General features: G+C 51.9%; 1 protein-coding gene across 2 annotated transcripts; it reads right to left on the bottom strand.

Moving 5' to 3' along the window:
- Positions 1-2618: 2618 nt before the first annotated feature.
- CTSB (cathepsin B) lies at positions 2619-24290 on the bottom strand. 2 transcript variants are annotated; one of them, XM_061132786.1, is made up of 10 exons: positions 24152-24290; positions 11622-11772; positions 10912-10997; positions 9886-10000; positions 7962-8080; positions 7072-7157; positions 6631-6774; positions 6061-6177; positions 4810-4938; positions 2619-4197 (listed from the first exon to the last, which is right to left on the bottom strand). In XM_061132786.1, exons 2-10 carry the CDS (start codon positions 11745-11747, stop codon positions 4112-4114), a joined length of 1008 nt encoding a protein of 335 aa, XP_060988769.1. In that variant the 5' UTR covers positions 11748-11772; positions 24152-24290; the 3' UTR covers positions 2619-4111. The 2 variants fall into 2 exon arrangements, with proteins under 2 accessions (XP_060988769.1, XP_060988770.1); XM_061132787.1 differs by lacking the exons at positions 7962-8080; positions 10912-10997; positions 11622-11772; positions 24152-24290 and having other exon boundaries at positions 9886-9959.
- Positions 24291-24649: the final 359 nt, after the last annotated feature.

The raw sequence follows: 24649 nt of genomic DNA, 5'->3' as shown, positions 1-24649 counted from the left end.
AATTCCAGATAAACTTTTTTCTAGTATAATTATATCCCAAATATCACACAGGACATGTTTATGCTTTAAAAAGGAGTTCTGGGACTTCCCTAATGGTTCAGTGGTTAAGAATCTGCCTGCCATGGAGAAGGAAATGGCAACCCACTCCAGTACTCTTGCCTGGAAAATCCCATGGACCGAGGAGCTTAGTAGGCTACAGTCCATGGGGTTGCAAAGAGTCAGACATGACTGAGTGACTTCACTTCACTTCATGGCATGTGTGAAACATGTTCATCTTAATTTCCATGAAACAACACTCTGCAGTCTAGTAAAACTTTTATCTATTGTACATAGAAGAAAAAAAAAAAAGAATCTGCCTGCCAGTGTAGAGAACACTGGTTCAATCCCTGGTCTGGGAAGATCCCACATACTCGGAGCAACTAAGCCCATGCACCTCAAAGAAGAGTAGCCCGCCCTCACTGCAACTACAGAAAGCACGTGCATAGCATCAGCCAAAAAATAAATGATTTTTTTAAAAGGACTTCTGAATTCAAATTGAGCATCCTGTATTTTTAGTCTAACTCTGCCTGCCCTGCCCTCTTCTCTGCACTGTGATTATATGTCCTCGGTATAGTCTACTTGGCTCCTACTTCCAGTGAGAAATTTTAAGTTGTCCTCACAGGAGTTTCTGACAAATCTGAATCTAGGGCTTTAATTCAAGAAGCTCACAGAGCCCAACCCCATTTGGGCAGTTTCTGGAGTTGTAACTAAGACCTGCACCCACAAACACACCCACCCTTCCCTTGGAAACTGCTTCGAAGCCCCCCTCTTCTATTTACTGGGCCCCTTCTCTGGAGCTGCGGGTGTAGCAGGAGGAGTGGCTGGATGTTTGTTAATTAACAGGCATTCTAGGTTCTTAGTTTTGGGAACAGAGCTCTAAGGCTGATTCTTAAACTTCAGTGAACTGCCTGAAGGTTCCAGATTACTAGGACCACGCTTTCTCAGTTTTTTCCTAGTCATGTATGGATGTGAGAGTTGGACCATAAAGAAGGCTGAGTGCCAAAGAATTGATGCTTTTGAACTGTGGTGTTGGAGAAGACTCTAGAGAGTCCCTTGGATTGCAAGGAGATCAAACCAATAAACCCTAAAAGAAATCAAACCAATAAACCCTAAAAGAAATCAATCCTGAATATTCATTGGAAAGACTGATGCTGAAGCTGAAACTCCCAGTACTTTGGCCACCTGATGTGAAGAACTGACTCCCTGGAAAAGACCCTGATGCTGGGAAAGATTGAAGGCAAGAGAAGGGGATGACAGAGGATGAGACGGTTGGATGGCATCACCAACTCAGTGGACAAGAGTTTGAGCAAGATCCAGGAGTTGGTGATGGACAGGGAAGCCTGGCGTGCTGCAGTCCATGGGGTCACAGAGTTGGACACGACTGAGTGAACTGAACTGATGCTTTCTCAGATCATCTGGGGAGGTGCCTCAAAACCTGCATTTTAACAGGTCCCCTGGCAGTCTTCTTTAACTGCAGACTCAGATCTGGTCCCAAATTCTGCATTTCTTATAACCTTGGAGATGCCAATGCTGCGGGCCCATGGGCCAGTCCTGAGTAGCAGGGCTCTTAAGTGTAGTGTTCTGATGCATGCTCTGAGTGGGACAGGCTGATCAACGTTTGCTCCCACTTCTAACAAAAATATGCCCTCCTCCACCTAAAGAACGAAAAGGCACTGTCACTTCCAACCGTCCGTCCCCTTGCTTGGAGCTACCCAAGAAAAAAATGAGCCGAGGTGACAAGGTGGTATCAGTGTGGCAAATTTTTTACTGAAGTAGTGACATCAGTCCCAGTCGTAAATTCTTGTTTCCTAGCAACGATTCCTTAGGCCAAACATGGAGATGCCCCAAAGTCCATTTTGGTCCACTTAGTGCATCTCTGCTAGCTTCTGGGTGAGGATGGAGATGCCGGTGGGTACATAGCATGGATGGGAGAAAGTAGGAAATGGAATTATTCCACACAGCTTGGGAGTGGGCAGAAAATGTTAGAGCCAAGGTTATGCATGTTTCCCAGTTGAAATTGCACAAACAATGTAAAGCCATATTTACAGCTTTAAACCTCAGTAAACATTCCGTAAGTACTGGGTTCCACCAGTTTTTCTTACATGTTAACCAGAAGTTTAAGAGCTTGTATGAGGTAGTTCTAATCCTAACTTCTGAGGCACATCCAAAGTCCAACCTCCCTGCTTCTCAGAAGAGCAGTGGTCCAGCTCCCAGTCGTGGAAGGGAAGTGATCTGCGGTATCAACAGGCCAGTGATGGCGGTGATGGCGGGCGGAGTGGATGTTGCCAATTCTAATGGCCTCCTGATCCCTCAAGAACTGGTGTCCTTCGTGTATGTATGTTCCTGCGATGTTGGGAAAGATTGAGGGCAGGAGGAGAAGGAGACGACAGAGGATGAGATGGTTGGATGGTATCACTGACTCAATGGACATGAGTTTGAGTGGACTCCGGGAGTTGGTGATGGACAGGGAGGACTGATGTGCTGCAGTTCATGGGGTCACAAAGAGTCGGACATGACTGAGTGACTGAACTGTTATTGTGTACTATCTAGGACAATGCAAAAGAATACAAAGGAACATGTAATTTTCAAAAAAATTTATTTGGCTGCACTGGATCTTAGTTGCAGCATGTGGGATCTAGTTCCCTGACCAGGGACTGAATCGGCCCCCTGCATTGGGAACGCAGTCTTAGTCACTGGGCCACCAGGGAACTCCCAGAAATAAGTAATTCTTAACCAGTAATGTAAATCCAAGAGACCAGGAGCTCATAAAACCACAGATTGACTCTGCTCTCACCCAGATCCAACGCTGGAGGGCCCCAGTCCTTCTAGGACTGGTTATACCACCAATACACCATGCCTGCAGGACTCCTCAGGTCACTGCTGGTGTATGGTTGCTAAAAAAGAGGTAAGAGTTCTTACCTTAACATAACAGGGACAGAGCTGCTTAATCAACAGAAAAGGGTTGATGAGAATGACAGGAAAATAAGAGATGAGGCACCATGGTTTGAAAGTACAGCAGCAGCAATGTAGTTAAAATTAGGTATTTATTTTGTTCCACTCAACTGAGGCAAGACATCCCTGGTTAGAGGTTCGAGGGCACTCAGATCCATGGGAACATGATTCTTTCTGGGGGATAAGGAGAGACAGCAGCTCGAAGTCCAGACAGTGACACACAATCTTGGAGATGCCACCAGAACACAGACTTCACACTGAAGGAGAGGCTTTTTATTGGCAGCCATCCCTTGTATTTAACAGGGTGAAGCAGTGATTGTAAAAGGTAAAAGTTGGCTTCCTGCCAAACTAGTTTCACTGTGGATTAGAGGGCAGTAAGGTCAGTCAAGTCACAACCGCCTAGTTTGAAGGAGACAATCCGTACAAGTAGCACAGCTCTTCCAAGCAGTAGACTCTCACTCACATGATTAGCCAAGGTGCACAAAAACAAAACTTAGAGGGTCACAGCAAGGACGGGACGAGAGAGGGTGAGCCATGCTGCAAAGCTCGACAGATGCAGGGGACCTGGCAGAACAGGGCTTTCTCCAAAGGGCTTCCCCACCGTCTCTTCTCAGCCTATTCCAGATCTAGAAAGCTGCCTGCTTGTGCAGGGATCTAACTAGGAACTCTGCTTTCCACTCTCAGAAATCTACAAACCCTTTAAGGTCTTGCTCCCTGGTGATGCAGAGGCGGGGCTGGGTGGGGGGTTGGGGGCAGGGGGCAGTGTAGAAGTGGTCAGGGCAGAAGCAGGGGTAGCAGGCACTACACAGCTCGTCTACAGGGAAAGGTTCGCTCTGCTTCGGCAGCGGCTTTTGTGTCTACACGTTCGTGTTGGGGCAGCAGTCTGTCCCTGGGCAGGCCTGGCTGTGTGTCCTTGGAAGACAGACCCGATGGCAGACACGCAGCTTGGCCCAACCCAGTCTTCTTCAGACCCTGTCTAAAAACCCTTATATATTATCATAACTCAAAAAATAAAAGACATCCCTACCCCACCCCCCACCTCATCCCCAGTCTAAGTGGCCGTATTTAGGGGAAAACTGGCCCTGGGCCAGCAAACAGGCCCCCACGCAGATCAGATCTTCTAGTACCGATGAGTACACGGCATTCCAGCCACGATTTCCGACTCGATTCCACAGTGATCCTGTCCTCTGAGGATTTTGAAGAAGCCTGGAGAGCAGAAGTAAGACCCATTTAGTCTGCTTGGATTCTGACCTTTGCCAACATAGCCAGCGTGCATGCTCAGTCGTGTCTGATTCTTTGTGATCCCATGGACTATAGCCTGCCAGGCTCATCTGTGCATGAGATTTCCCAGGCAAGAATACTGGAGTGGGTTGTCATTCCCTTCTCCAAGGGATCTTCCCGACCCAGGGATCCAACCCACATCTTCTGTATCTCCTGCACCAGCAGGCGAATTCTTTACCACTGAACCACCTGGGAAGCCACAGACCCGCCTCTGAAAGATGGGGGAGTGGAAGTCACAAACCAGCCCCAAAGCTGTCACCAACTGGGACACAAGGTGCTCGGTGGGCTTCCACGTACCCTCCAACCCAGCCCTGTATCAGACTTCTGGACGGTATGGCCCCCCGCCCCCTGCACCTGTTGCCCTGAGGAACCAGGACGAGCACATGTGGCTCGAGGCCATGCCCCCACCCACACCCCTTCTTGGGATCAGAGGCTGCCCTTGTGGCAAGTGGAAACCCCAGCTCCCCAGCACAGCGGGTGGACACGATGCCCACTGTGCCCTGGCTTGGGTGCCCTCTGAGCAGGGACTGTGCTCACCATTGTCACCCCAATCAGTGTTCCAGGAGTTGCCGACCAGCCAGTAGGGGGTGCCATCCTCCACTCCCCAGCCCAGAATGCGGATGGCGTGGCCTCCCATCATCTCTCCCGTGACGTGCTGGTACACCCCTGGGGGACGACAAGGCCCTTCAGACTCAGCCTGGGCACCGCTGGTCTCCCAAAGCAGCCCAGCCGCTCAGCTGGCCAACTCCACACAGGACAGATGGAGCCAGAGGAAAGGACAGCCAAAGGAAAGCCCTGGGTGTTCCATGGGAAGACTCCAGGGAGTCCCGTAACATCCGGGAATTATTTAAATGTATTTTTGAAAGCCCAGCACACTCAAACACGGGGGATAAATACTAAGATGGAGTGCAATGCAATGTGCTTGTTGCCTGCCTCTTAAGTTAGAAATTCTGATACATTAAAACATCAACGATCATTTGTTTTCCATACTGGGACTCCCTGCAATGACTTGTCAAAGGCATTCTGTGGCTTAAGAGTTTTAAAGTGCTACTCTGGGGCACACCGTGCAGGCTGGGCGCCATGGGAGAGGACTGGGCTGGCAGCTGCAAGGCTGACTGACGGGAAGAGACACCCGCTGAGGTGCTCAGAGGACCACCAGGTTACTGATGAATGACTGTCCAATCGGAAATGTGTTCTCTTATACAACGTTGGTGGAAGTTAAGAACTGCCAGGTTCATAATTTTTTTCTCGCCAGGCAACTTGGTCTTTTTTTTTTTTTTAAATGACTGGAGAGCTTTGAGTTTTTGAACAAGCAGAATACGAAATGAGACAGAAGTCCTCAGCACAGACCGTTTGTCTGGGCTGGGGGATTTCTAAGACAGCTCTTGGGCGGGGACCATCCTGCCCCCGTCCCCCTTTGAGTCCTCATAGGAAGGTGCTCCCCGTTTCCTCACCCACTGGGGGCGGGCACAAGGCTAAGACTTTATCAAGACAAAGACGACGGAGGAGGTCACTTGGTGCAGAACGGGAAACCTACAGTTACTTGCGGACGTGATGGGGAAGGGATGGAGGTGGAGAGATGGGGCCGGCGGCTCCAGAAGGAGCAGAAAGGAGGGGACGCTTGGGAGGAGCAGGAGTTGGCCATGGACAGGGCGGGCGAGGGGCCGAGAGAGTGGGCAGCGGCGGGCGGCGCTGCTGGAGGCCCGGCGCCCATCCGGGACGTCCTGCCAGCCAGGAACCCACACGTCCCTCCCCGGGGGCCGTCGGTGGGGTCAGGGGGATGCACACCAGACTTGTACAGCAGGAAGTCCGAGTACACAGAGAAGGCCCCCTCGACTGGGCCATTCTTGTAGATCTCTGCCATGATCTCCTTCTCGCTGCTGGAGACGCTGTAGGAACTGCATCCTGCGAAGAAACCAGCCGAGTGGGTGCAGGGGGCCTCCTGCAGGGGGCCAGCCACCTCCCGATTCGTGGGGACGCAGCAGGCGGGACCTTGCCGTGTGCGTGCGTGCGTGCGTGCGTGTGCGTGCGTGCGTGTGCGTGCCTGCGTGTGCGTGCGCAGTAAGCATGAGGCCCTAGAAGCAGGCAAGGAGCAGAAGGCTCGCAGGCAAGGAGCAGAAGGCTCCTAGGCCAGATTACTCCCCATGACTGAGGGGTTTGGTCTCTTCCTTCCGAGTCTGAGGGTCTAAGGCTCCAATCCCACGGGCGCCAGGGTGGAGACGCGCAGAGAACAGTGTGCTGCTCCCTCCCATCAGAGGCATTAACCGCAGCGCTTCTCCTGACCTGTGACTCCAGCGCCCTGGCCTCCTCCCCTCAGCTTCCCTGGGCCCAGGGCCGGGGATCGCCCACCCCGCTTACCAAAATGCTTGTCTTCTTTGTAGGACGTGCTGTAGCCGGGCTCACAGGTCTTGCTGCACTTGGGGGTGTCCCCCTCACCGGTGCATGGGGGCCGGGAGCCATTCACGTGGTGCTCACAAGGAGGGATGGAGTACGGTCTGCAGCCTGAGGGGCCAAGGAGAAAGGTGGGCGTCAGCAGGAAGCCCCTCAGAGGCCCGAGAGAAGAATCAGGGCGCAAGCTCATGAGCACAGAAGTCACCCAGAGTCTGTGGCGCCAACACTGTCCTCTTCCAGTTGCTGCCTCTGTGTACACAGGGCTGCCCTGTCTTCTACCTGAGTTTTCAGCCCAGCGTTCAATGTACCCTCAACCCTGATCTTCACTTTATAGGGGAAAATGAGACCACTATTATTCCTGCTTATAAAATCCATCTGGCTGGATGGGAGCTAAAGGCAGACACTCACCTACATGGGAGTTATAGAGGCCCCCAGACACTAAGCCTTTCTTTGTCCAGAAGTTCCAGGCTCCAGAGGGGAAACCGCCATTACAGCTGAGAAAAGAGCCACTCATTAAACAGTGTGAGAGTTGTCCTGGCTGCTCCCAGACCACCACCCAGTGCACCCATCACCGCCTTCAGCAACTGGCCCATCGGTTCTCCCAGATCCCCAAAAGTCCCCAACTCTTCTCCTGATGGTCACTTCCTGCCGGGAATCTCCCAGGCCTGCCCACCAAGTACTTTCACAATCAGAAGTACTTTCATAATCAAGTGCTCACCAGGAGGCTGTCTCTTCTGTCTGGACAGGGGTTCTCAAAGGGCAGCACATGGGAATCCCTGGGCTATGTTACAAATACCAGTTCTAGGGATTTCACTGCTGTGGGCTGAGACCTAGGCACTCCCTTTTTACTTTCTTTTCAACCCCAGATTTTTCTCATCTGCAGCCACATCTGAGAACCAAACCAAGGCCAGAACTGGCGGAAAACAGGGAGCTGTGTTCCTAATGTGGCTTATCTGGGAACCCATCAACCTCAATTACAGAGAAGACAGGCCCCAAGCTGTTCCCCAAGGAACAGGAAAGGAGAAGAAGCAGAATAAAACCCAGAAACTAAACCAGGAACATCTGTTTTCCCCCCCGACCAACCCCCAGTCCAGCCCTGTGGGGGGCCAGCCTGGTTTCAGGAGCCTCCTAAAAGCAGTATCTCCCAGGGCCTGCTTCCAGATGCCCGGGGGCCCCAATGTGTCTCAGTGGAGACATCGTCCTGCCCGAGGGAGTATCACGCCTGCCCCCTACAGGGAGCCCTCCGGTCCAGTCCACCCACAGGTCTCCTGGGGCAGCTCCCAGGGGCTCCGACTCACCCTTCTCCACACTCGAGACCACAGCAGGTCAGCATGTCCTCAGCAGACACCTCCACGTTAACACGCCCATTGCTGTGGATGCAGATCCGGTCAGAAATGGCTTCCACAGCCCCGAACGCCTGCAGGAACAAGCCCCACGAGGTGAGTCCCGCTCCACGCTGCGGTCCCTCCAGCCCGCACCCAGGAGGCCACAGCTGACACCTCGGGCCTCCTGGTGGCTGGTTTCTCTCAAGGCAGCTGGGGGTCCCGGGGCTCAAGCTGGGCTTTAAAGCAAGAGACCAGTTCACCCCAGACCTCTACCTGGGCATTTGGTTTATTTCTGAAACATGGCAGTTTTGGGATTTTTAACATAAAAGTATAGCTTGCACAAAGGACAAATACTGTTATGATTCCACTTATATGAGACACCCAGACTAGTTAGTATTATAAGAGCTCCCCCACCCAAAATAACAAAGTCAGGGGTGGAGTGTATGACTGTTGACATAAATGATGCCACGTTGGGCCCGTAGAGCTTCTCCCGTCCTTTTGCTGATATACCTTGACTGCATGATGCAGTGAAATCACTTCTACGTCATCAAAGGCTTTAGTATTTAACACTTTGTTTCATAATCATTAGGACCATGTAGCCTCTATGTTCTGTTAGTCCCCAAACAATGATGAAAGGCTTGACTGACATAATGCCTAGTTACCCATTCATGAATCTTGACTTAAGAATGTACTTCCCATTTTCAAGCTCCTAACTACCCCTTCCCATACCCTAGATTAGCTATAAAAATGCAGAGGCTCCTCAGCGGTGTGGAGTACAGCTGCAAATGGTTCCGGACTCTTGTCCCCACTCACATCTCCCATCCTGATCCTACCCTGTGACTCACCCTGTAATCAACTGATTTGCTGATTTAAAAAAAAAACAAAACAGAAAAATCATAGTACAGGGAACTTTACTAAGGGCTCTGTGGTGACCGAAATCAGAAGGAAATCAAAAAATCAGGGGATGTATGTAGCTGATTCACTTTGCTGCACAAGAGAAAGCAACACAGTATTGTAAAGCAATTACGTATATGTGTGTTCAGTCGTGTCCAACTGCTTGTGACCCCACAGACTGTAGCCCACCAGGCTCCTCTATCCTGGGATTCTCTAGGCAAGAATACTGGTGTGGGTAGCCATTCCCTTCTCCAGTGGAGCTTCCCGACCCAGGGATCAAACCTGGCTCTCCCACACTGCAGGCAGATTCTTTATTGTCTGAGCCATCACTCCAACAAAAATTAAAAGAAACAAAAAAAAGTCACGAGAGACAGAAAGTAGAAGAGTGGTCGCTGGGGACTGGTGGAGGCGAGCAGGAGTTTGTGTTTTGTGGGGATGGAGTCTCAGCCCTCCAAGGTGACGGGTTCTGTGGACGCAGGTGGTGATGGTTGCACAGCAATGGGAATGAACCCAGTGCCACTGGCTGCCACATGAATGACTAAGATAGTTACTTTTATATCACGTATTTTACCCACACAAACACAGTCAAGACAGCTCACTGGTACAGATGCACTGCTACTTCATGAAGCAGTGCGGGCATGCCAAGTCGCTTCAGTCGTGTCCAACTCTGTGCGACCTTGGACTGTAGCTAGGCAGAGCAGGGGTCAAAGCTAATGGTGTCTGCTGATGGCCCAGGACAGACTGTTCAACAGAAATCAAAACTGCTTCACAACCCATATGTGGGACATGCCTTGTACAGGACACTCTGCCTGTCAATTCTTCCACCTGGTCCTGCAGTGATTCACAACCGCCAGGGGTCTGTCTTTTACACTAGGGGAGACTGAGCCTCGAGAAGTTTATGTGACTTGCCTAAACTCAACCTGTCTAACCTTAGATCCCTGGTTGATCCCGCCCTTACCCAGCCCCTCGCCTCAACCCTCCCTTCTGGCCAGCAGGGCCTCACCCAGCAGGAGCCACAGGATCCCTGGTCTCTGATCTCTTTGATGGTCGGGCAGTTTGGCCACTGTTCTCGGGCATCGAAGCTTTCAGGCAGAACCATATCCGCAGCAAATGCATCTCTGAAAAAAGAAAGGTCTCCATCACAAGCCGTCACCCTATAGTCCGCGCCCCCAACCCCTGTGGCCTCAGCTGTCATTTGCAGGGAGAGGCATGACGATGTGCAGAGGAGGCCATGTGCAAGGACCATGTGCAAGGATGTCCCCTTGGAATTTCATTAGAATTTTTTTTTTTTTTTGCTGCGCCAAGCAGCATGCAGGATGCTGGTTCCCCAACCAGGAATTAAAATCATGCCCTCAGCAGTGATAGCATGGAGTCCTAACCTCTGCACTGCCAGGGAACTTCCCACTTGGAGCTTGATAAAAACAAAACTGGGTTCTATTCCTCCAAATAACTTACCATTCTGTATACTTCTGCCTAAACTTATTTTATGCTTATTTTTTAAGAGTTTTAACCTCAGGGTCCAGATAATTACATCTCTTGCTTTCCCCATGCTTCCCCGAATCAAACATCTGCCAGATGTTCATCTTTTTTTAAACATCTTCACAACTGTGTAATGGTCCCATCACTTAACTATCCCAGCCTCACAGACTTTTCTAATGCTTCCTTCAAGGGAAGTATCTACGTGAAAAATGCAACATTAATGATAAAATGAAGAAAAATAAAACATTAATGGCAGATCACATGGCTGTTTTCAGATTTTCCTTATTCAAGACCATTCAGACCTGGGGCCTCTCCCTCTGCAGCTGGGACACCCGAGAAGCAGAGGAGGAAACTCTGGTGCTGGGAGCTGGCCCTGCACCTCTGGCAGGGTCCCTGCAGCCTGGTGGGGGGGGCGGGGCAGGGCGGGTGAGGCCTCTGGATGCCAGGGAAGCCTTCCTGTCTCCCCCTTTCCCCTGTGCCAGGCAGAATCTTGCTCACACGGCAGTGGTGCTGGTGCAGCCGGGTGCCCCACCCGGGAGCGGGTACCCACCTCTGGGGCAGCTTGGGCCCGCCCAGGATGGTGCCACACAGCTTCTTCACATAGCTCAGGTCCACGTTGTAGAAGTTGTGTCCGGCCTGGAAAAGAGCCCCACCCAGAGCAGTCACCCACCAACCTGGGGGGCTGGGGGTGTGGAATGTGCACACCACCCACACAGGGCCTGACAAGGCCAGGGGGCCCCTCAACCCCAGAGAGCAAGGGTGCTGGGGCACTGCTACAGAATGGAGTCTCCCCCCCAGTTCATGCTGAAACCTAACCCCACCGTGATGCTGTTACACAGTGGGGGCCTTTAGAGATGGTCAGGTCATGAGGGTGCAGCCCTAAAGAATGGGACTAGTGCCCTTCTGTAAGGAGACCCCAGAGATCAAGCTTGCCCCTCAGGCCAGGTAAGGACACAAGAAGTCACCACTTGCCACCTGGAAAGGACCCCCACCAGAACCTGGCCACGTTAGCACCCTAATCACGGTGGGCTCTCAGCATCAGCCCAGCTGTGAACTCCACGGGCTGGTTTACCCCCCATGCACCTGCCCGTACTCTCACTGACACACACACACACACACGGAAGGGCCAGGGCAGTGGGCTGGGCCTAAGCAAGCCAGGACCATGAATCAGATCAACTGTCCAGGACACACCAGCCCGTGGGCCACAGCTGCAGCCCCTCCCTCAGGAGTCAGAACGCACAAAAGGGGCCCCCAGCCTACCTTCCAAGTGGTGTTTTGCTTGTTAACAAAGTTGACCAGCTCATCGGACAGAGGAGGGAAATGCACATTGCTCCGGGCACTGGTCAGCACCAGCAGGCAGCTGAGGGTGGCCAAGAGCTGCCACATTTTGGAAACTGGATTAGAGATTCACCTGGAGAGGAAAGGACACAAGACATCAGTATGTTTCTTCGTTCGGTTCAAGGGCTTGACACACACCAGGCGTCACCTCAGGATGTGCTGTTCTGGGGGCCTCGTCCCATCCTCTCTTCGCCGCCTGCCCCCTCATGCTCCTCGGCTTCCCCTTCTGGAGCCAGGCTGTCGGCAGAGTGCCTGCAGGGACCCCGGCACCCGCGGGCTCTCATGCCTTGTCTCAGAGTCCCAGCCTGTGCCCACAGCACACAGGACTGCACGATGGACTGAATGTGCGTCCCCCACCCACAAATTCAAGCAGCAATCCTACCCCAGAAGGTGATGGTGTCAGGAGGCGGGGCCTTCGGGGGAATGATGACGTCATGAGGGCGGAACCCCTATGAGTGGGATTAGTGCCCCGATTATAAAAAAGACCCTACAGAGCTCCCTTGCCTCTTCCTCCATGTGAGGACACAGGGCAGTCTGACCAGGCAGGGTGGACCACACTGGCCCCTGATCTTGGACTCCCAATCTCCAGAACTGAGAGCAGTAAGTTTGTTTGGAAGCCACTGCCTGTGGCGCTCTGCTGCTCCTGTCTGGCTGGCTAAGAGAGACCGTGCCGTCCAGGAACACAAGACAGCGAGCCAAGGGCGGGCTGTGCCACGCGCGTAAGGCCCCCTGACGTGGGCAGGACACCGTGTCACTTAATCTCCAAAGCTGCTGAAGGGCCAGCTAAGGGCTCACGGTCTGAAATGGTGCTGGTCACTGCATGGTCTGTGAACCAACCATCTCGTGAGCTATGAGGCTGGTGCAAAGGCAGCCTGCTGTCTGTCAGAACCCACCCCAGGGCCCAGGCGACAAGCCGTGCCAACAAGTCCATCCCAAACAAACAGATGAAACCAAATCTTCACGCAAAGTCAAGTCCACTGCCCCTGATGCCCCTGCCTCTCCATGCACTTCTGGAACAAGTTTGGGGCTTTTCTCAAGTCTGAGCTCCCAAAGAGTACACACCTTTCCCCACAATCACGTCTCAACTGGAAGACCAGTCAGAGAGAGAAAATGAAACTGAAGATATATCTCACGAGCCACGTTTTGAACACCAGACAAGCAAACACAAGTCCACCTCCAGCTCCGCATGCCTTTCTCAAGAGCCGGGAACCAGAGCTGGGAACCAGAGCTGGTTTGGCCGGTGGCACAGGTCTCCTGGAACTGTCTGTGGTTTTTCCAGTCAGACAAGGACTCTGCTTCAGAGACGGGGCTCCTGAGAAGGTAAGCCATCCCATTACCACTACGGCCTTGGATCCTGGACTGGCCTACAGCTCAGGAGACAGGCGAGTTCTAGCTAGGCCTCTGAGTCACATTCTTAGGCAAGAGGCTCTGATGAAAGCAAGAAATATGATCCAAGTGCCACAGCACCACCAGGCCTGGGGAGATGCCCTCTCAGTGAGTGTGTCTATGCGTGTGTATGCACGCGCATGTGTGCACTGGGGACCCTCCTGTCCCCAACCTCAGGAGCTGGTCCCTGCGTCACCTCCTCAGGTCACAGGCTGCCGTGAGTGGAACAGGAAGATGAGGTGGCTCACAGCACTGAACAGGCTGCCTCCCACACAGTGAATTATATTTAAGCAAAACAAATCTAAATTTATCTGTTGCTTAAGTAACAAGCCACTGGGAAGAATCCATGTGTGAGGCTAGCCAGGCAGTTCTGGAAAACAGCAGTGACGGAGGCCTGAACCCCTGGAGTGGAAAGGTATGAAGAACTCCAAGTAATGCCAGCTCAGGAAGGGGTCCATCAACACAACAGGCCACTTGGAGGCACAGGCTATGTGTGGCGGAGGCAGGGGAGGAAACGCACATCTACCTCTCGGTGGATGGGGTTTGCACAACTGGTTGTGCATTCAGAAAAAGGAAAAAAAATAAGACTGAATCTTTACCCTCAAGTTCTTACACACACACACACACACACACACACAAATGCTACGTGGAACAAAGATCTTGCATAAAAACACAGAAGTTGTATGAGAAAATAAGCACACTTAAAAAAAAGTCATATTCGGACTATCCTGGTGGCTCAGGGATAAGGAATCTGCCTGCCAATGCAGGAGACACATGTGCAATCCCTGAGCTGGGAGGATCCCATATGCCGCAGAGCAACCAAGCCCGTGAGCCACAACTACTGAGCCTTCGCTCTAGAGCCCGGGAGCTGCAAATACTGACCCCATGTGCCATACCTAGACAGCAGCCCCGGTCTGCCAAACACGAGAAAGCCCGTGCACAGCAAAGACCCAGCAGAGCCAAAAATAAAATAATCTTTAAGATTATTAAAACAAACAAACATAATAGTGGAGTGAGGAAGGCCTAAGACTGACATCAAACAGAGCCCTTAAGGGGAAAATGTTTGATTACATGAAAGTAAAGCCTCCCTTTAGAAAAAAAACAAAATGCAAAGTGACAGACAAAAAACAGCCCTTACACATACTTAAGGCTTTGCTTCCCTAGTAGGCAAAGGACCCAAAATCAGAAGAGAAACAGCATAACAGAAAAACAGCTAAAGGATATACACAGTACATGTACAGAAAAAGAGCTACAGAGGGCCAATAGATATTTAGAGTTGCTCATCAAAGAGGTATTTAACTTCCACCACACTGCCAGGAGCTGTAGGGTTTGATCAGTTTCCGTGGGGTTAGAGGTGGGGAACCAGGCGCTGCTGCTGCTTACCCATCAGTAGGTACCGCCCAGCCTCTATCAGCTCTTCAGTCCACACACCCTTTGACTCAGCAATCTGACCTTTTGAAATGTATCCCACAAGCCTCAAAACGCAAAGACACAGGTACACTAAACAGTCTTGGTGTTCACACAAGACCAGAAAGAAAAGCATCTATAATAGTAACTGTTAAGTTGCAAATGGTTAAATAATGAAATACAAAAGCAGCCATTAAGAAATGAACTTGTGGAAGTGAACCATATCGTACTGACAATAACATATATGTGTGTGTATACATGTATGTATATATATACATACAGTAAGTGAAAGAAAGCAAAGGAGCAGGTGAGTCATGGCAAGTGTGGGCACTCAACCCGCATACACGTTTATTCCTGTCACTACATGCAAAACGTCAAGAAAACCATACACAAGTCACAGGGAACTGCTTACGTTCGCTATATGTGTGCGTGCTCAGTCGCGTCCAACGCTGAGACCTCACAGTCTGCAGCCTGCCAGGCTCCTCTGTCCATGGGACTCTTCAGGCAAGAATACTTGAATCTGTTGCCATTTCCTCCTCCAGGGGATCTTCCCAACCCAGGGATCAAACCCACGGCTCCCAAGTCTTCAGCACTGGCAGGTAGATTCTTTACCACTGAGCCACCAAAGAAGCCCATGTTCACTATATAGCCTTCCCTCTTTTTTTTCCCTATTAATTTTTCTTGAGTGAACATGCTATATTCTAAGTTTTGTTTCTGTAGGAAGAATAATACTGGTGCTACCAAAGACCGAAAGCCACCCAACTGAAAGAACATGTTCTGAGGAGGCCCGAGATGCATTTCCAGTCAGAGGCCGCCTCTGAGTGACTTTCCGCTCAAAATGCTTACCCTTCCCATGTTCAGTGACTCATAGGGAGGCTGCTGCTCACGTGACCCCGAGTCAGGGAGCCTCCAAACTGTCAGGAAATATTTCACTGTACACGCATGTGCCAGGAAGGGACACAGGGGCTCTCCAGGGCTTCTTTTAAAAAGGCTTCTGGGCAGAGACGAGGAGGGCTCCTATCGATGCCCTGACTTACACTTGCCATCTCAACACTGCCCTGAGAAGACAGGTGTGCCCCCTGCATACTGACCCACCCCTGCAGCTGGAGGCCGGGCCGACAGGCCCATCAGAACCGTGGCTGGAAGGGTGGCCACCCTCGGCCTCAGCACAGCCTGTCCGGGTCCCAGGAACACAGCTGGGTCCCCAGGAAACCAGAGGCCATCCTTGTGAATGCTCCATGTGTGTCAAACCGGAGTGTCCCCAGGAACCCTGCGGGCTTAGCCGGCTGCCTGATGCGCAGAATGGGGTGCTTCCGTGCAACCTGATCACACCTAAGATTTCTCTGGTTTCCTGGTGGCAGGAAACGCGGGCAGCTCCCAGCCTGAGCCCGGGACCCCACCCCGCTTTCCTGCTCTGTGGTCCTACCCCATGGCTCCTAGCAACTGTTCTCCCAGCTCAGCCCCGGCCTCAGTGAGAACCAGACACGTGAACCTGGGGATTACAGCAATGTACGAACCACCGCCAACTCGCCCACTGGGGCTGCAGTATCACATGACAGCATCTGGGCTGCGGTTCAAGGATGAGCTCCAGGCGTGTAGTCCGGAGACCTGGATTCCACTTACTTCCTAACTGTGTACCTGCTTTCACTGAGCCTCAGTCTCACCACCTGTAAAATGGGGCTAATGACCACTCGTGTTCCCCAGTGGAAGTCCAGAGTGAGAGGAGGGTACCTGCCACAGTCAGAAGGCAACAAAGCCTCCTCCCTCTTCTCTTCTCTCCTTTCCCCATTCACAGCCCGTGCCAGACAAGCCCAGTTTGCACAAACCACCTACCTACTGCCACATCACAAAGAGCCCGAAATTAAAACAGGTGTTAACTCCAGCTGACCTCCCAATGGGCCCCCCTTTCTGAGGGTCGGGAAGCTACTGAGATCCCAGAGAATATGGAGTCAAGTTTCTCCTCCCAAGGGGACAGACCGATGTCCAGGGCACTGGCAACTGCATTCCTGGGGGTGCCGACCTCCATGGGCATCGTGAACATGGGGCAAACGACGCGCAAACAGCTGGAGGCCCAAGCTGTGCTGTTAGCCAGGGTCACCGCCTCAGCACGAAACACAGTCAGTTTTCACTTCCCCTCTTTCGGGCAAACATTTCCCTTTTCTCATTCTGTGGGGGTATTCTCCCCCTTAAAAACCAGGGAGAAAGAACAGAAAGTCCTTACGGTGAGGGAAGAGGCCCCCATGCAGGATTACACCACCTGCAAGTCACCAGACCCCGTCAGGGTGTGGACGGAGCAGGAGCAGCTGTGGGCAGATGTGAGTTCCAGCCCTCGGTCAGCTGACTTCCTGGGAAGCCAGGGCATGGGCTCCTCTACGCCCTCTGGCCCTTCTCCAAGCTAATCTCTAGCATTTAAAAATACGGGCTGTCTCATGTCTTTCGGCTCCAGACCCCAGAGCACTTTTGTGTCCAGCTTCCCGAGAGCACAGCTGCCCGCCACACCTCCCTGCAGCCAGCTGTGGGCTCCGGGGACCGGGACTCAGGAAGGAAGGGACTGCACACGGGAGTCCTGACATCCCAGGGACATGCAGCCAAGCCTGATCTTTTATTTATTTTTTAATTTAGTTTTATTTTTGTTGGTGTTGAAATGTATGGAGTCATTTATTTATGAGTACAGCTGTGCAAACAGCTGGGCAAACAGCCCTCCCAGGGCTTACAGATGCACCCTCTGCCCTGGGTGCCTCCATGAGAATGGGGAGCTGGTGGAGTTGGAGGCGCACAAAAATGCTGATAGAACACAGGCCTTTAGGACAAGAGCCCAAGCTCGATTTTTTAAACAGGTTTCTTATGTGGTTAAGAGCCCTCTGCAGACTGGATTCTAAATCCTAAGGAGACAGGACGTATATACCTGAAATTTCCAAACTGGCCACCTGCAATCCACCGGCTAATCCAGAAAAAGATGGATGCACGTCCAACCAGTCTTTCATCTGGTCCTGTGTTCCTCCTTATCCACTGCTGTTGTTTCGTCTCTGAGTCATGTCTGACTCTTTGTAAACCAAAGGACTGTAGCCCGCCAGGTTTCTCTGTCCACAGGATTTCCCAGGCAAGAATACTGGAGTGGGTTGCCATTTCCTTCTCCAGGGGATCTTCCCAACCCGGGGATCGAACCCCTGTCTCCTCCATTAGCAGGCGGATTCTTTACCACTGAGCCACCAGGGAAGCCCCCTATCCATTGCTGCCACTCAAATACTGTTGACAGCTGGCTTTCACAGTCGGCTCAAAAGAATTGAGTGCCTACATTCTGCCAACAGCTACAAACGGAGGCTGTTTCTTATGCAGCTGAGTGGCTCTAGGTAGGGGTAAGGTGGAAGGTTTGGAGGGCTGTGAACATTCAGTGGGGCCACGTTAGAGCCTGTGTTTCTTTCTCTCCCACAAAAGCTACTCCTGCTTCTCGCTCTCGTCATGAGCACTTGTGACCTCAAAGCTGGGGCCATTTCAGGGCACCCACCAAAGCCAGGCACCCCTTCGTGGCCCCTGGATGTCAGCTGCTCACCGCCACCTCCACGCTGGAGCAGCTCAAGCGCCTCGACTTCAAAGGGGCTCTGACTGCACTGAACGACACCGGGGACCCCTCCTCTTTGAATCTGAATAACAGCCTTGATGTGGTCTTTCTGTTTGATGTCTTGGTTTCTAACGGAAATGCGCTTAGCTGCTTTGAATTCAAACTGGAGCTCCCTAACACCCTAGAAGGGTGAGATGGAGGGTCAAGTGGGAAGGGGCATGGGTAAACCCACAGCTGACTCATGCTGATGTTTGACAGAAACCAGCACAATACTGTAAAGCGATCATCCTTCAGTTAAAAATAAATACATTAAAAAAAAAAAAAACCAAGCCAAAAGGGCTGCCAGTCTTCATCTTCACAGCGCTAAAGAGACAGATAGTCAGACACAAGCTGGTTATCTGGCCCCTAGAACCAGGCCCCCTGCAGCTGAATGCCCCTAAAAGCAAGTGCTGTGAGACCCAGAAAAGGCATCTATCACATCACTGCAGGCTCCATGGGATCCAGGAGCCATGAGAGGGATCCCACCACCCTCACCCACCCTAAACTCTTTAGGACACTCATGGGGACTCTCTCTGCTCCCCATTTGCCAATTGTCTGCCCAGAATGAGTGACTAATTCACACCAAGTTCCATGGTGTGGCTTTCTCAAGCTGCTCTCCCCTGGTGCCTGAAAACGGTATGGCTGCAGTGCCCACAAATGGAACATTACTTAACACACCATAGACCAAAGATGTATTACGGTCACAGGCATCAGTTTCTGCAAAAATTCCCCAGTCAATAATGTGTTAAGATCAGTCACAGCAGCTCATACCCTACAAAGAGAAGAAAAATACTAGTCTAGGGCTAAAAAGGGCTTTCCAGGTGGCTCAGTGTTAAAGAATCCACCCGCCAATGCAGGAGATGCAGGTTCGATTCCTGGGTTAGGAAGATCCTCTGGAGGAGGAAATGGCAACCCAACCCATTATTTTCGCCTGGGAAATCCTATGGACAGAGGGGCCTGGTGGGCTATAGTCCATGGCATTGCAAAGAGTCTGGACACGACTGAGCCACTAACCAACAGGCCTAAAAAAATGGACCCCCAGAAAGGTCCCTGGCAGTCAAAAAATGTTGTGTTTTTGAAAAGCAGGACCATTTGGGCAAGGTTCTGGAAAGCTGTAGAAGCTTCTGCTTGCCAGCTTGCTCCCAGATTCAGACGCTGACTTTCTGAGATGCTGAAGGGGTCACTCCATCCCCACTTGGTCTCAGTTACTGACACGGGCATGCTGCCTAGATTCTCAAGGACCTTGAGGCTACTTTATAAAAGCTTTCAGAAATCCTTGAAGATTCAAACGAAATTAGTGTTCCAAGCCTCTCCAGCCCGCAGGAACGCAGCAGCTCCCTAATTTAATTCGAGGCCAGACGACATCTCCCTGCTGGCTGGGCACTGGGGGCACAGAAAGACAGCAGGTACAAGAGCAGGCGGCAGAAGGGCCTCACCTCTCTTACGTGGGCCTGCTTTCCTTCCCCGTGGCCCTGAGAAGACACTTGCCCCTCAGCAGGGTGCTGCCTGGCTCGGAGCAGACAGCCCTAGAGCCACCCAGGAAGACAGTTTCCTGGGGGCCACGTGAGGACAGTTCCTCATGGAACACATCTCCCTGTGCACACGCCGGTTAACTCCTCCCTCCCCAGGGTAATTCCTTCTGTCCTCAAACACACCCCAGTGGGCGGTGGGGGGGATCAAGATCTTCCTCAAATGATGGTTTGTGTGTGCCTGCATGCTCAGTCGCTCAACTGTGCACGATTCTGTGTCCCCGTGGACTGAAGCCCACCCGGCTCCTCTGTCCATGGGATTCTCCAAGCAAGAATACTGGAGTGGGTTGCCATTTCCTTCTCCAGGAGATCTTCCTGACCCAGGGAACAAACCAGTGTCTTCTGCATTGACGAGTGGATTCTTTACAACTGCACCACCAGGTAAGCCCAAATGATGGTTTATCTTGCTCTTAACCACCAGAACACAGCACCCCCTAAATATCTGCAGAGTTAAGTAGATGCAGAACAGGTGGGGGCTGAAGGCTCCCAGTGGATGTGTGACAAGGCCTCAACCCTGGAGCAACCTCTAGGCTGATATCGCCTTCCCAGGTCTTACACAAGCCCAGAAGCCATGGGACTTGTTTGTTCCAATGAACACATCTTGCCCAACTCCAGGTCAGGAGGTCATGGAGAAGCCCAGCCTCGCTGGGTCTCTTGGCAGAATAGCTGTTCCCACTGTGCTCTATACGGAGTCCTTTCACTATCTAGATATTTGTCCCATTCTCCTTCCCGTACCCTTGCTGGCAATTCTAGGTTATCCTGATGGCCACACTGAGTGACTTACCAGCCAGGTAAGAGACATGTAACCACAGTCAGACTGCGGGCACATCCCTCCTAGCACCCAGCATTTCATAACATAGTAACGCTGGAAAAGGGCCCCTGGTCCTGATTAAGGCTTTTGTTTCCCAGGTGAGGGGACCTGGAGCTTGAGAAAAGACCAATGGCAAGCTCTGGATGGTGTACCTGGATAGGGACAGAACTGCCAGGAAATGGAATTGCAGAGATTTCTCCACCATCATCTGGGTGATCCAACCCCCCCCATCACGTCACAAACCTGCAGATGCCTCAGTTTTCTCAGAAGATTCAGACTGCCAGTACCCCAAACCCACACGTGTCCTCAAAGTTAAAAAAAACCAGAGAATATTATCTAATTGAAGACGAGTCCAGATGCCTAGGTTAGGATCAAAAGAAACCTTCTTAAGTTTCAGCTGTTGACAAACATACTAAAACCCACAAATTACCACTGATCAACAACAAAAATAGAAAAACCTCATCATCAATTTCCTAGGGCAGAGAATTAAACTGGAATTCCCAACCATGCAAATTAAAACAAGGACAGCTTTTCAAACACAACAGATGGGCAGAAATTAAAGTCTGGTAATACCTAGTGTTGGTAAATATGAGGAACAAGAACCCTCACGGCCCTGAGAATATGTTGGTAAAACCTCAGTGGACAGCACTGACATCTATAAAATGGATGGTGCACACACCTTAGGACCGAGCACCTTCCCGACTTCTGCTTCTCCCCCAGAGAAACCCTTGCAACTGTCTGAGAGACAGGATACTGTAGCCTTGTGAGGACAGTGAAAAAGCAAAACCCACCTAACTGTCCCTCAGGAGAGGAATACACTGTGCATTTAAAATGAATGAACTGGATCTGTACGTATCAATGTAAATCAATTTCATAGACACCAGTGGAAAAGGAGACATGCGATATAATTAAAGTCATGTGCATTTTGATAACACTATTCATAAACTGATACAGATACAAGGATTAAAAAAACAATAAGGGGATTAAAAAAAATCATGCAGGAAAATTAGAAAGAGAAGAGCAGGGACATCCCTGGCAGTCCATCGTTAAGACTTTGCCTTCCAATGCAAGGAGGTAGGGATTTGAAATCCTTGGTTGGTTGGGGAGCTAAGATCCCACATACCTAAGTGGCCCAAAAGCCAAAGCATAAAACAGAAACAATGTTGTAACAAATTCAATAAAGACTTTAAAAATGGTCCACATCAAAAGAAAAAAAAAAGAGAGAGAGGAGAGAAAGCAGATAGGAGTTACAACGGCCCTTAGGAACTAGACACAGACTTGCAGAAAAGAAGCTGAAAGTTGCTGCCTGCAGAGGGGGTCTGTGACCAGGAGGGAAGGCTCTGACTCCACCACCCACCCTCCTTCCCACCCAGACACACAAGGCTGAGACAAGGAAGCTGTGGGTGCTGCAGAAAGCAGCTGGGGATGAGGCTTGGGCTTTAAAAAGGGACTGAAGTCTAAATATTTAATGGTGTTTGATCCCTAGATCCCCCGCCTACCCAAACTAGGGTGGAAGGTGAACATATCAGCCATGGAGGGACTCAGGAGTCATTTCTCAAACACCTGGCTTAAGCAGCCCTGGAGTGGGCCCTGAGTGTTACCCAAGAAAGATGAAGATCCAGGGCACTGAGTGTAAACCTAAAAAAATGAAGACCCAGGACCAAGGGCAGAGTGACAACTGCCTCCTAATACCCAGTGAGTCCAACACACATCTGCATGTGGCTCAAGTAGATCCACCAACCTACTGTCAACCCCGACCACCCTACACACAAGACTGAACTGTATCAAGGTGCCTGATCTCAATGCTCCTTGACCTACAAAAATTACCATTTCATACAGTTCAACCTCTCATATTTCCAATACTTTCCTTCTGCCAAACTGTCAAAAACAAACAGCAGACATTGTGTGTTTTCATCCTGAAACATTTCAGTCCTTCTCTCCTAAGGACAGGGATATTCAACACAACCACAACTCATCACCACATTTAAGAAAACCACCCAACCGACATTCCAAGGTTCACCTGAAAGCACTCTTCCTTCACCCCGAAATGCAACTACCAGTGGTAACAAAAAAAATCTTAAGCCCTAAAATGCATGCAACTTCCTACTCCCAACTCCCAGGGCCAGCAGCTGGGGAAAAACCCAGTCCACAAGGAGGGCCTCGGCTAAAGCTGCTGAGTCAGCAACACACGGGCAGGTGCCTCCTGGAGACAAAGGGCTTCCACCCTCACTACCTGACCAGTTCAGAAAAAGGGCTGTCCTAACGCTGTGGCAGTAATTGGAGTCAGAGCCCTTGTCTGGTCCGAGTTGCCTCCCCCTGGGCCTGTGACGCCCCCAGATGAGGGATCTGCACCTTTCCACTGGGCAGTACCCCAGCTCTAGGACAGATGCCCCTAAGAAGGTCTGAGTAAACCCAGGGCACCTTCAACTCTCTTCGGGAAGGCCACACAGGGTGGGGCAGCCCAAACTCTTTCTCCACAAAGCTTACGGGTCACCACTACCAGTGCCAACAGGAAACAATCTTCCATGAAGTTAACAACGTTATGAGAGAGGAAAAGGAAAGTAGCCTTTAACCAAACCGACACACCCCTAAGGCTCTTTGTCTTATCACCTTGCATCACCTAAAGATTCAACTAGATGAAGGTACATTGGCAGATATACTCCTAGTGAAAACGCCTGAAGGGCAGTTTTTCCAAGATAACCAAAGGTGCTAGGTCTCCCTTTGAACCCCATGCCCCTCCAACTGGGTATGAGTCTCAGTCAGGTAGAGGATACGGGCCTCTCCTTCCTCTGTGCCTGCCCACTGGCTTCCTCACTGCCTGGGGAAGGGGTTGACCAAGGCCCATAAAGAAAGCAACTCCAATTCATATCTACCAGAACAGGCTGGCTGACCCCCAAATACAGTCACCCTACAATGCTCCTTCTCCCAGACCTCCAGAGTCATCAGCTGAGGGGCAGGCGATGCCCCAGGGACTCTGCCCTGCCTCTCCGCTCCCACAGCACCCTGGACCCAAGCCTGACTCCCTTCCTCAGCAGTGCAGGGTTGGGGCCGGCATTCCACTCCCCTCACACTCCCAGGGAAGGGGCTGGCACCCCGTGCCCTAAAGTTCCCTGTCCTCCCCTCTACTTAGCTTCTCCTCCATCTATGGATTTAAACTTCCTGTGGCTCCCACCCCGCTCCACCCAGTTCCAGATTCCGGTTTTCCAGTTTCTGTCTTCTGGGGCCCCTGAAATTGTATGGTGGTGTGCAGAAAGTTGCCCAGGAAAATCATCGACAAAAAGAAAACAAGTAAGACAGATGTTGATAGTATTTACTATCAACTCAGTGATCTGCTGAGGAAACAGGACCAGAAGCTCACAAAGGGCTGGGGAGCCAGGCTGAGGTCGAAAGCTAGCAGGGATCCAGGCCAAGCTCTTCCGCGCAGACTCCTCCCTCGGGAGCGCCGGCAAACTCCCCGCCTCCTGCTCTGGAGACGGCGGACCGTGGGGTCGGGTGACCCGGCCCGGGGTCCGAACAGCGCCCGAGAAGGGGCACGAGCCTCCCGGCCAGACTGGCAGTGCATTCCGGCCGCCCGCGCGCAGAGCTTGCTTTCCTCATCACAACCACGTCCCGGGGTGGGGGGGGGCGCGATGCCGCTCGGCTCGCTGGGCTGCGACTCCCCGAGGGTCCTCGCTTCCAACGGCCCGGGACGTTCCTCATCCCGTCGCCCGCCCGCACTCACCGCGCTCCGCAGCCGCAGAGGGCCTGGGCCTGCAGCCTGAGTGTCCGGGCAGCCGCTGATGCTGGTGCCTGGGCAGCCGCCGTAGCTTCCCGCAGCCGCCCCTGCGCTAAGTACAGCGCCGGGCCCCGCCCCGTGACCAGCTGACTCACCACGTGACCACCCACGCGCGCGCTCGCGCCCCCCCCCCCAAGCCCTGGAGCGTCACGTGGCCTCCCGCGCCCAGTTTCGCTGGGGTTCTGCTTTGACCCGGCGCCCTGCAGGCACCGGCTCATCGCAGGGCCCGGGAGCAGGGGTTCTGAGTTCCCCCTGCCTATCCCCGGCGCACTGGGACCCTTGCAGAGAAGAAGGGGGCTGCAGGCGGCCCTCAGGGCCTCACCTTGCCTGGCGAAATTCCCTGGGGCCGCCCTGGACGGGACGCAGCGTATCAAAGCCTCGATCCCTACTTGTGTGGAGAGGATAGTTTTTCCTTATTTCATTGATCTAGAAACCACTGCCAGA

This window comes from Dama dama, chromosome 29 (genome assembly GCF_033118175.1).
Source record: "Dama dama isolate Ldn47 chromosome 29, ASM3311817v1, whole genome shotgun sequence".
Taxonomy (NCBI): domain Eukaryota; kingdom Metazoa; phylum Chordata; class Mammalia; order Artiodactyla; family Cervidae; genus Dama; species Dama dama.
This window is presented reverse-complemented; position numbering and strand designations above follow the sequence as displayed.

Excerpts from the sequence above, each read along its gene's own strand:
- CTSB (XM_061132786.1), bottom strand. The coding sequence starts at position 11,747 with ATGTGGCAGCTCTTGGCCACCCTCAGCTGCCTGCTGGTGCTGACCAGT. Across the intron at positions 7,158-7,961 it reads GGTCTCGAGTGTGGAGAAGG|CTGTAATGGCGGTTTCCCCT; the intron begins GTGAGTCGGAGC and ends CTCTTTTCTCAG. Across the intron at positions 4,939-6,060 it reads CTTCCTGCTGTACAAGTCTG|GGGTGTACCAGCACGTCACG; the intron begins GTGTGCATCCCC and ends GTCGTCCCCCAG.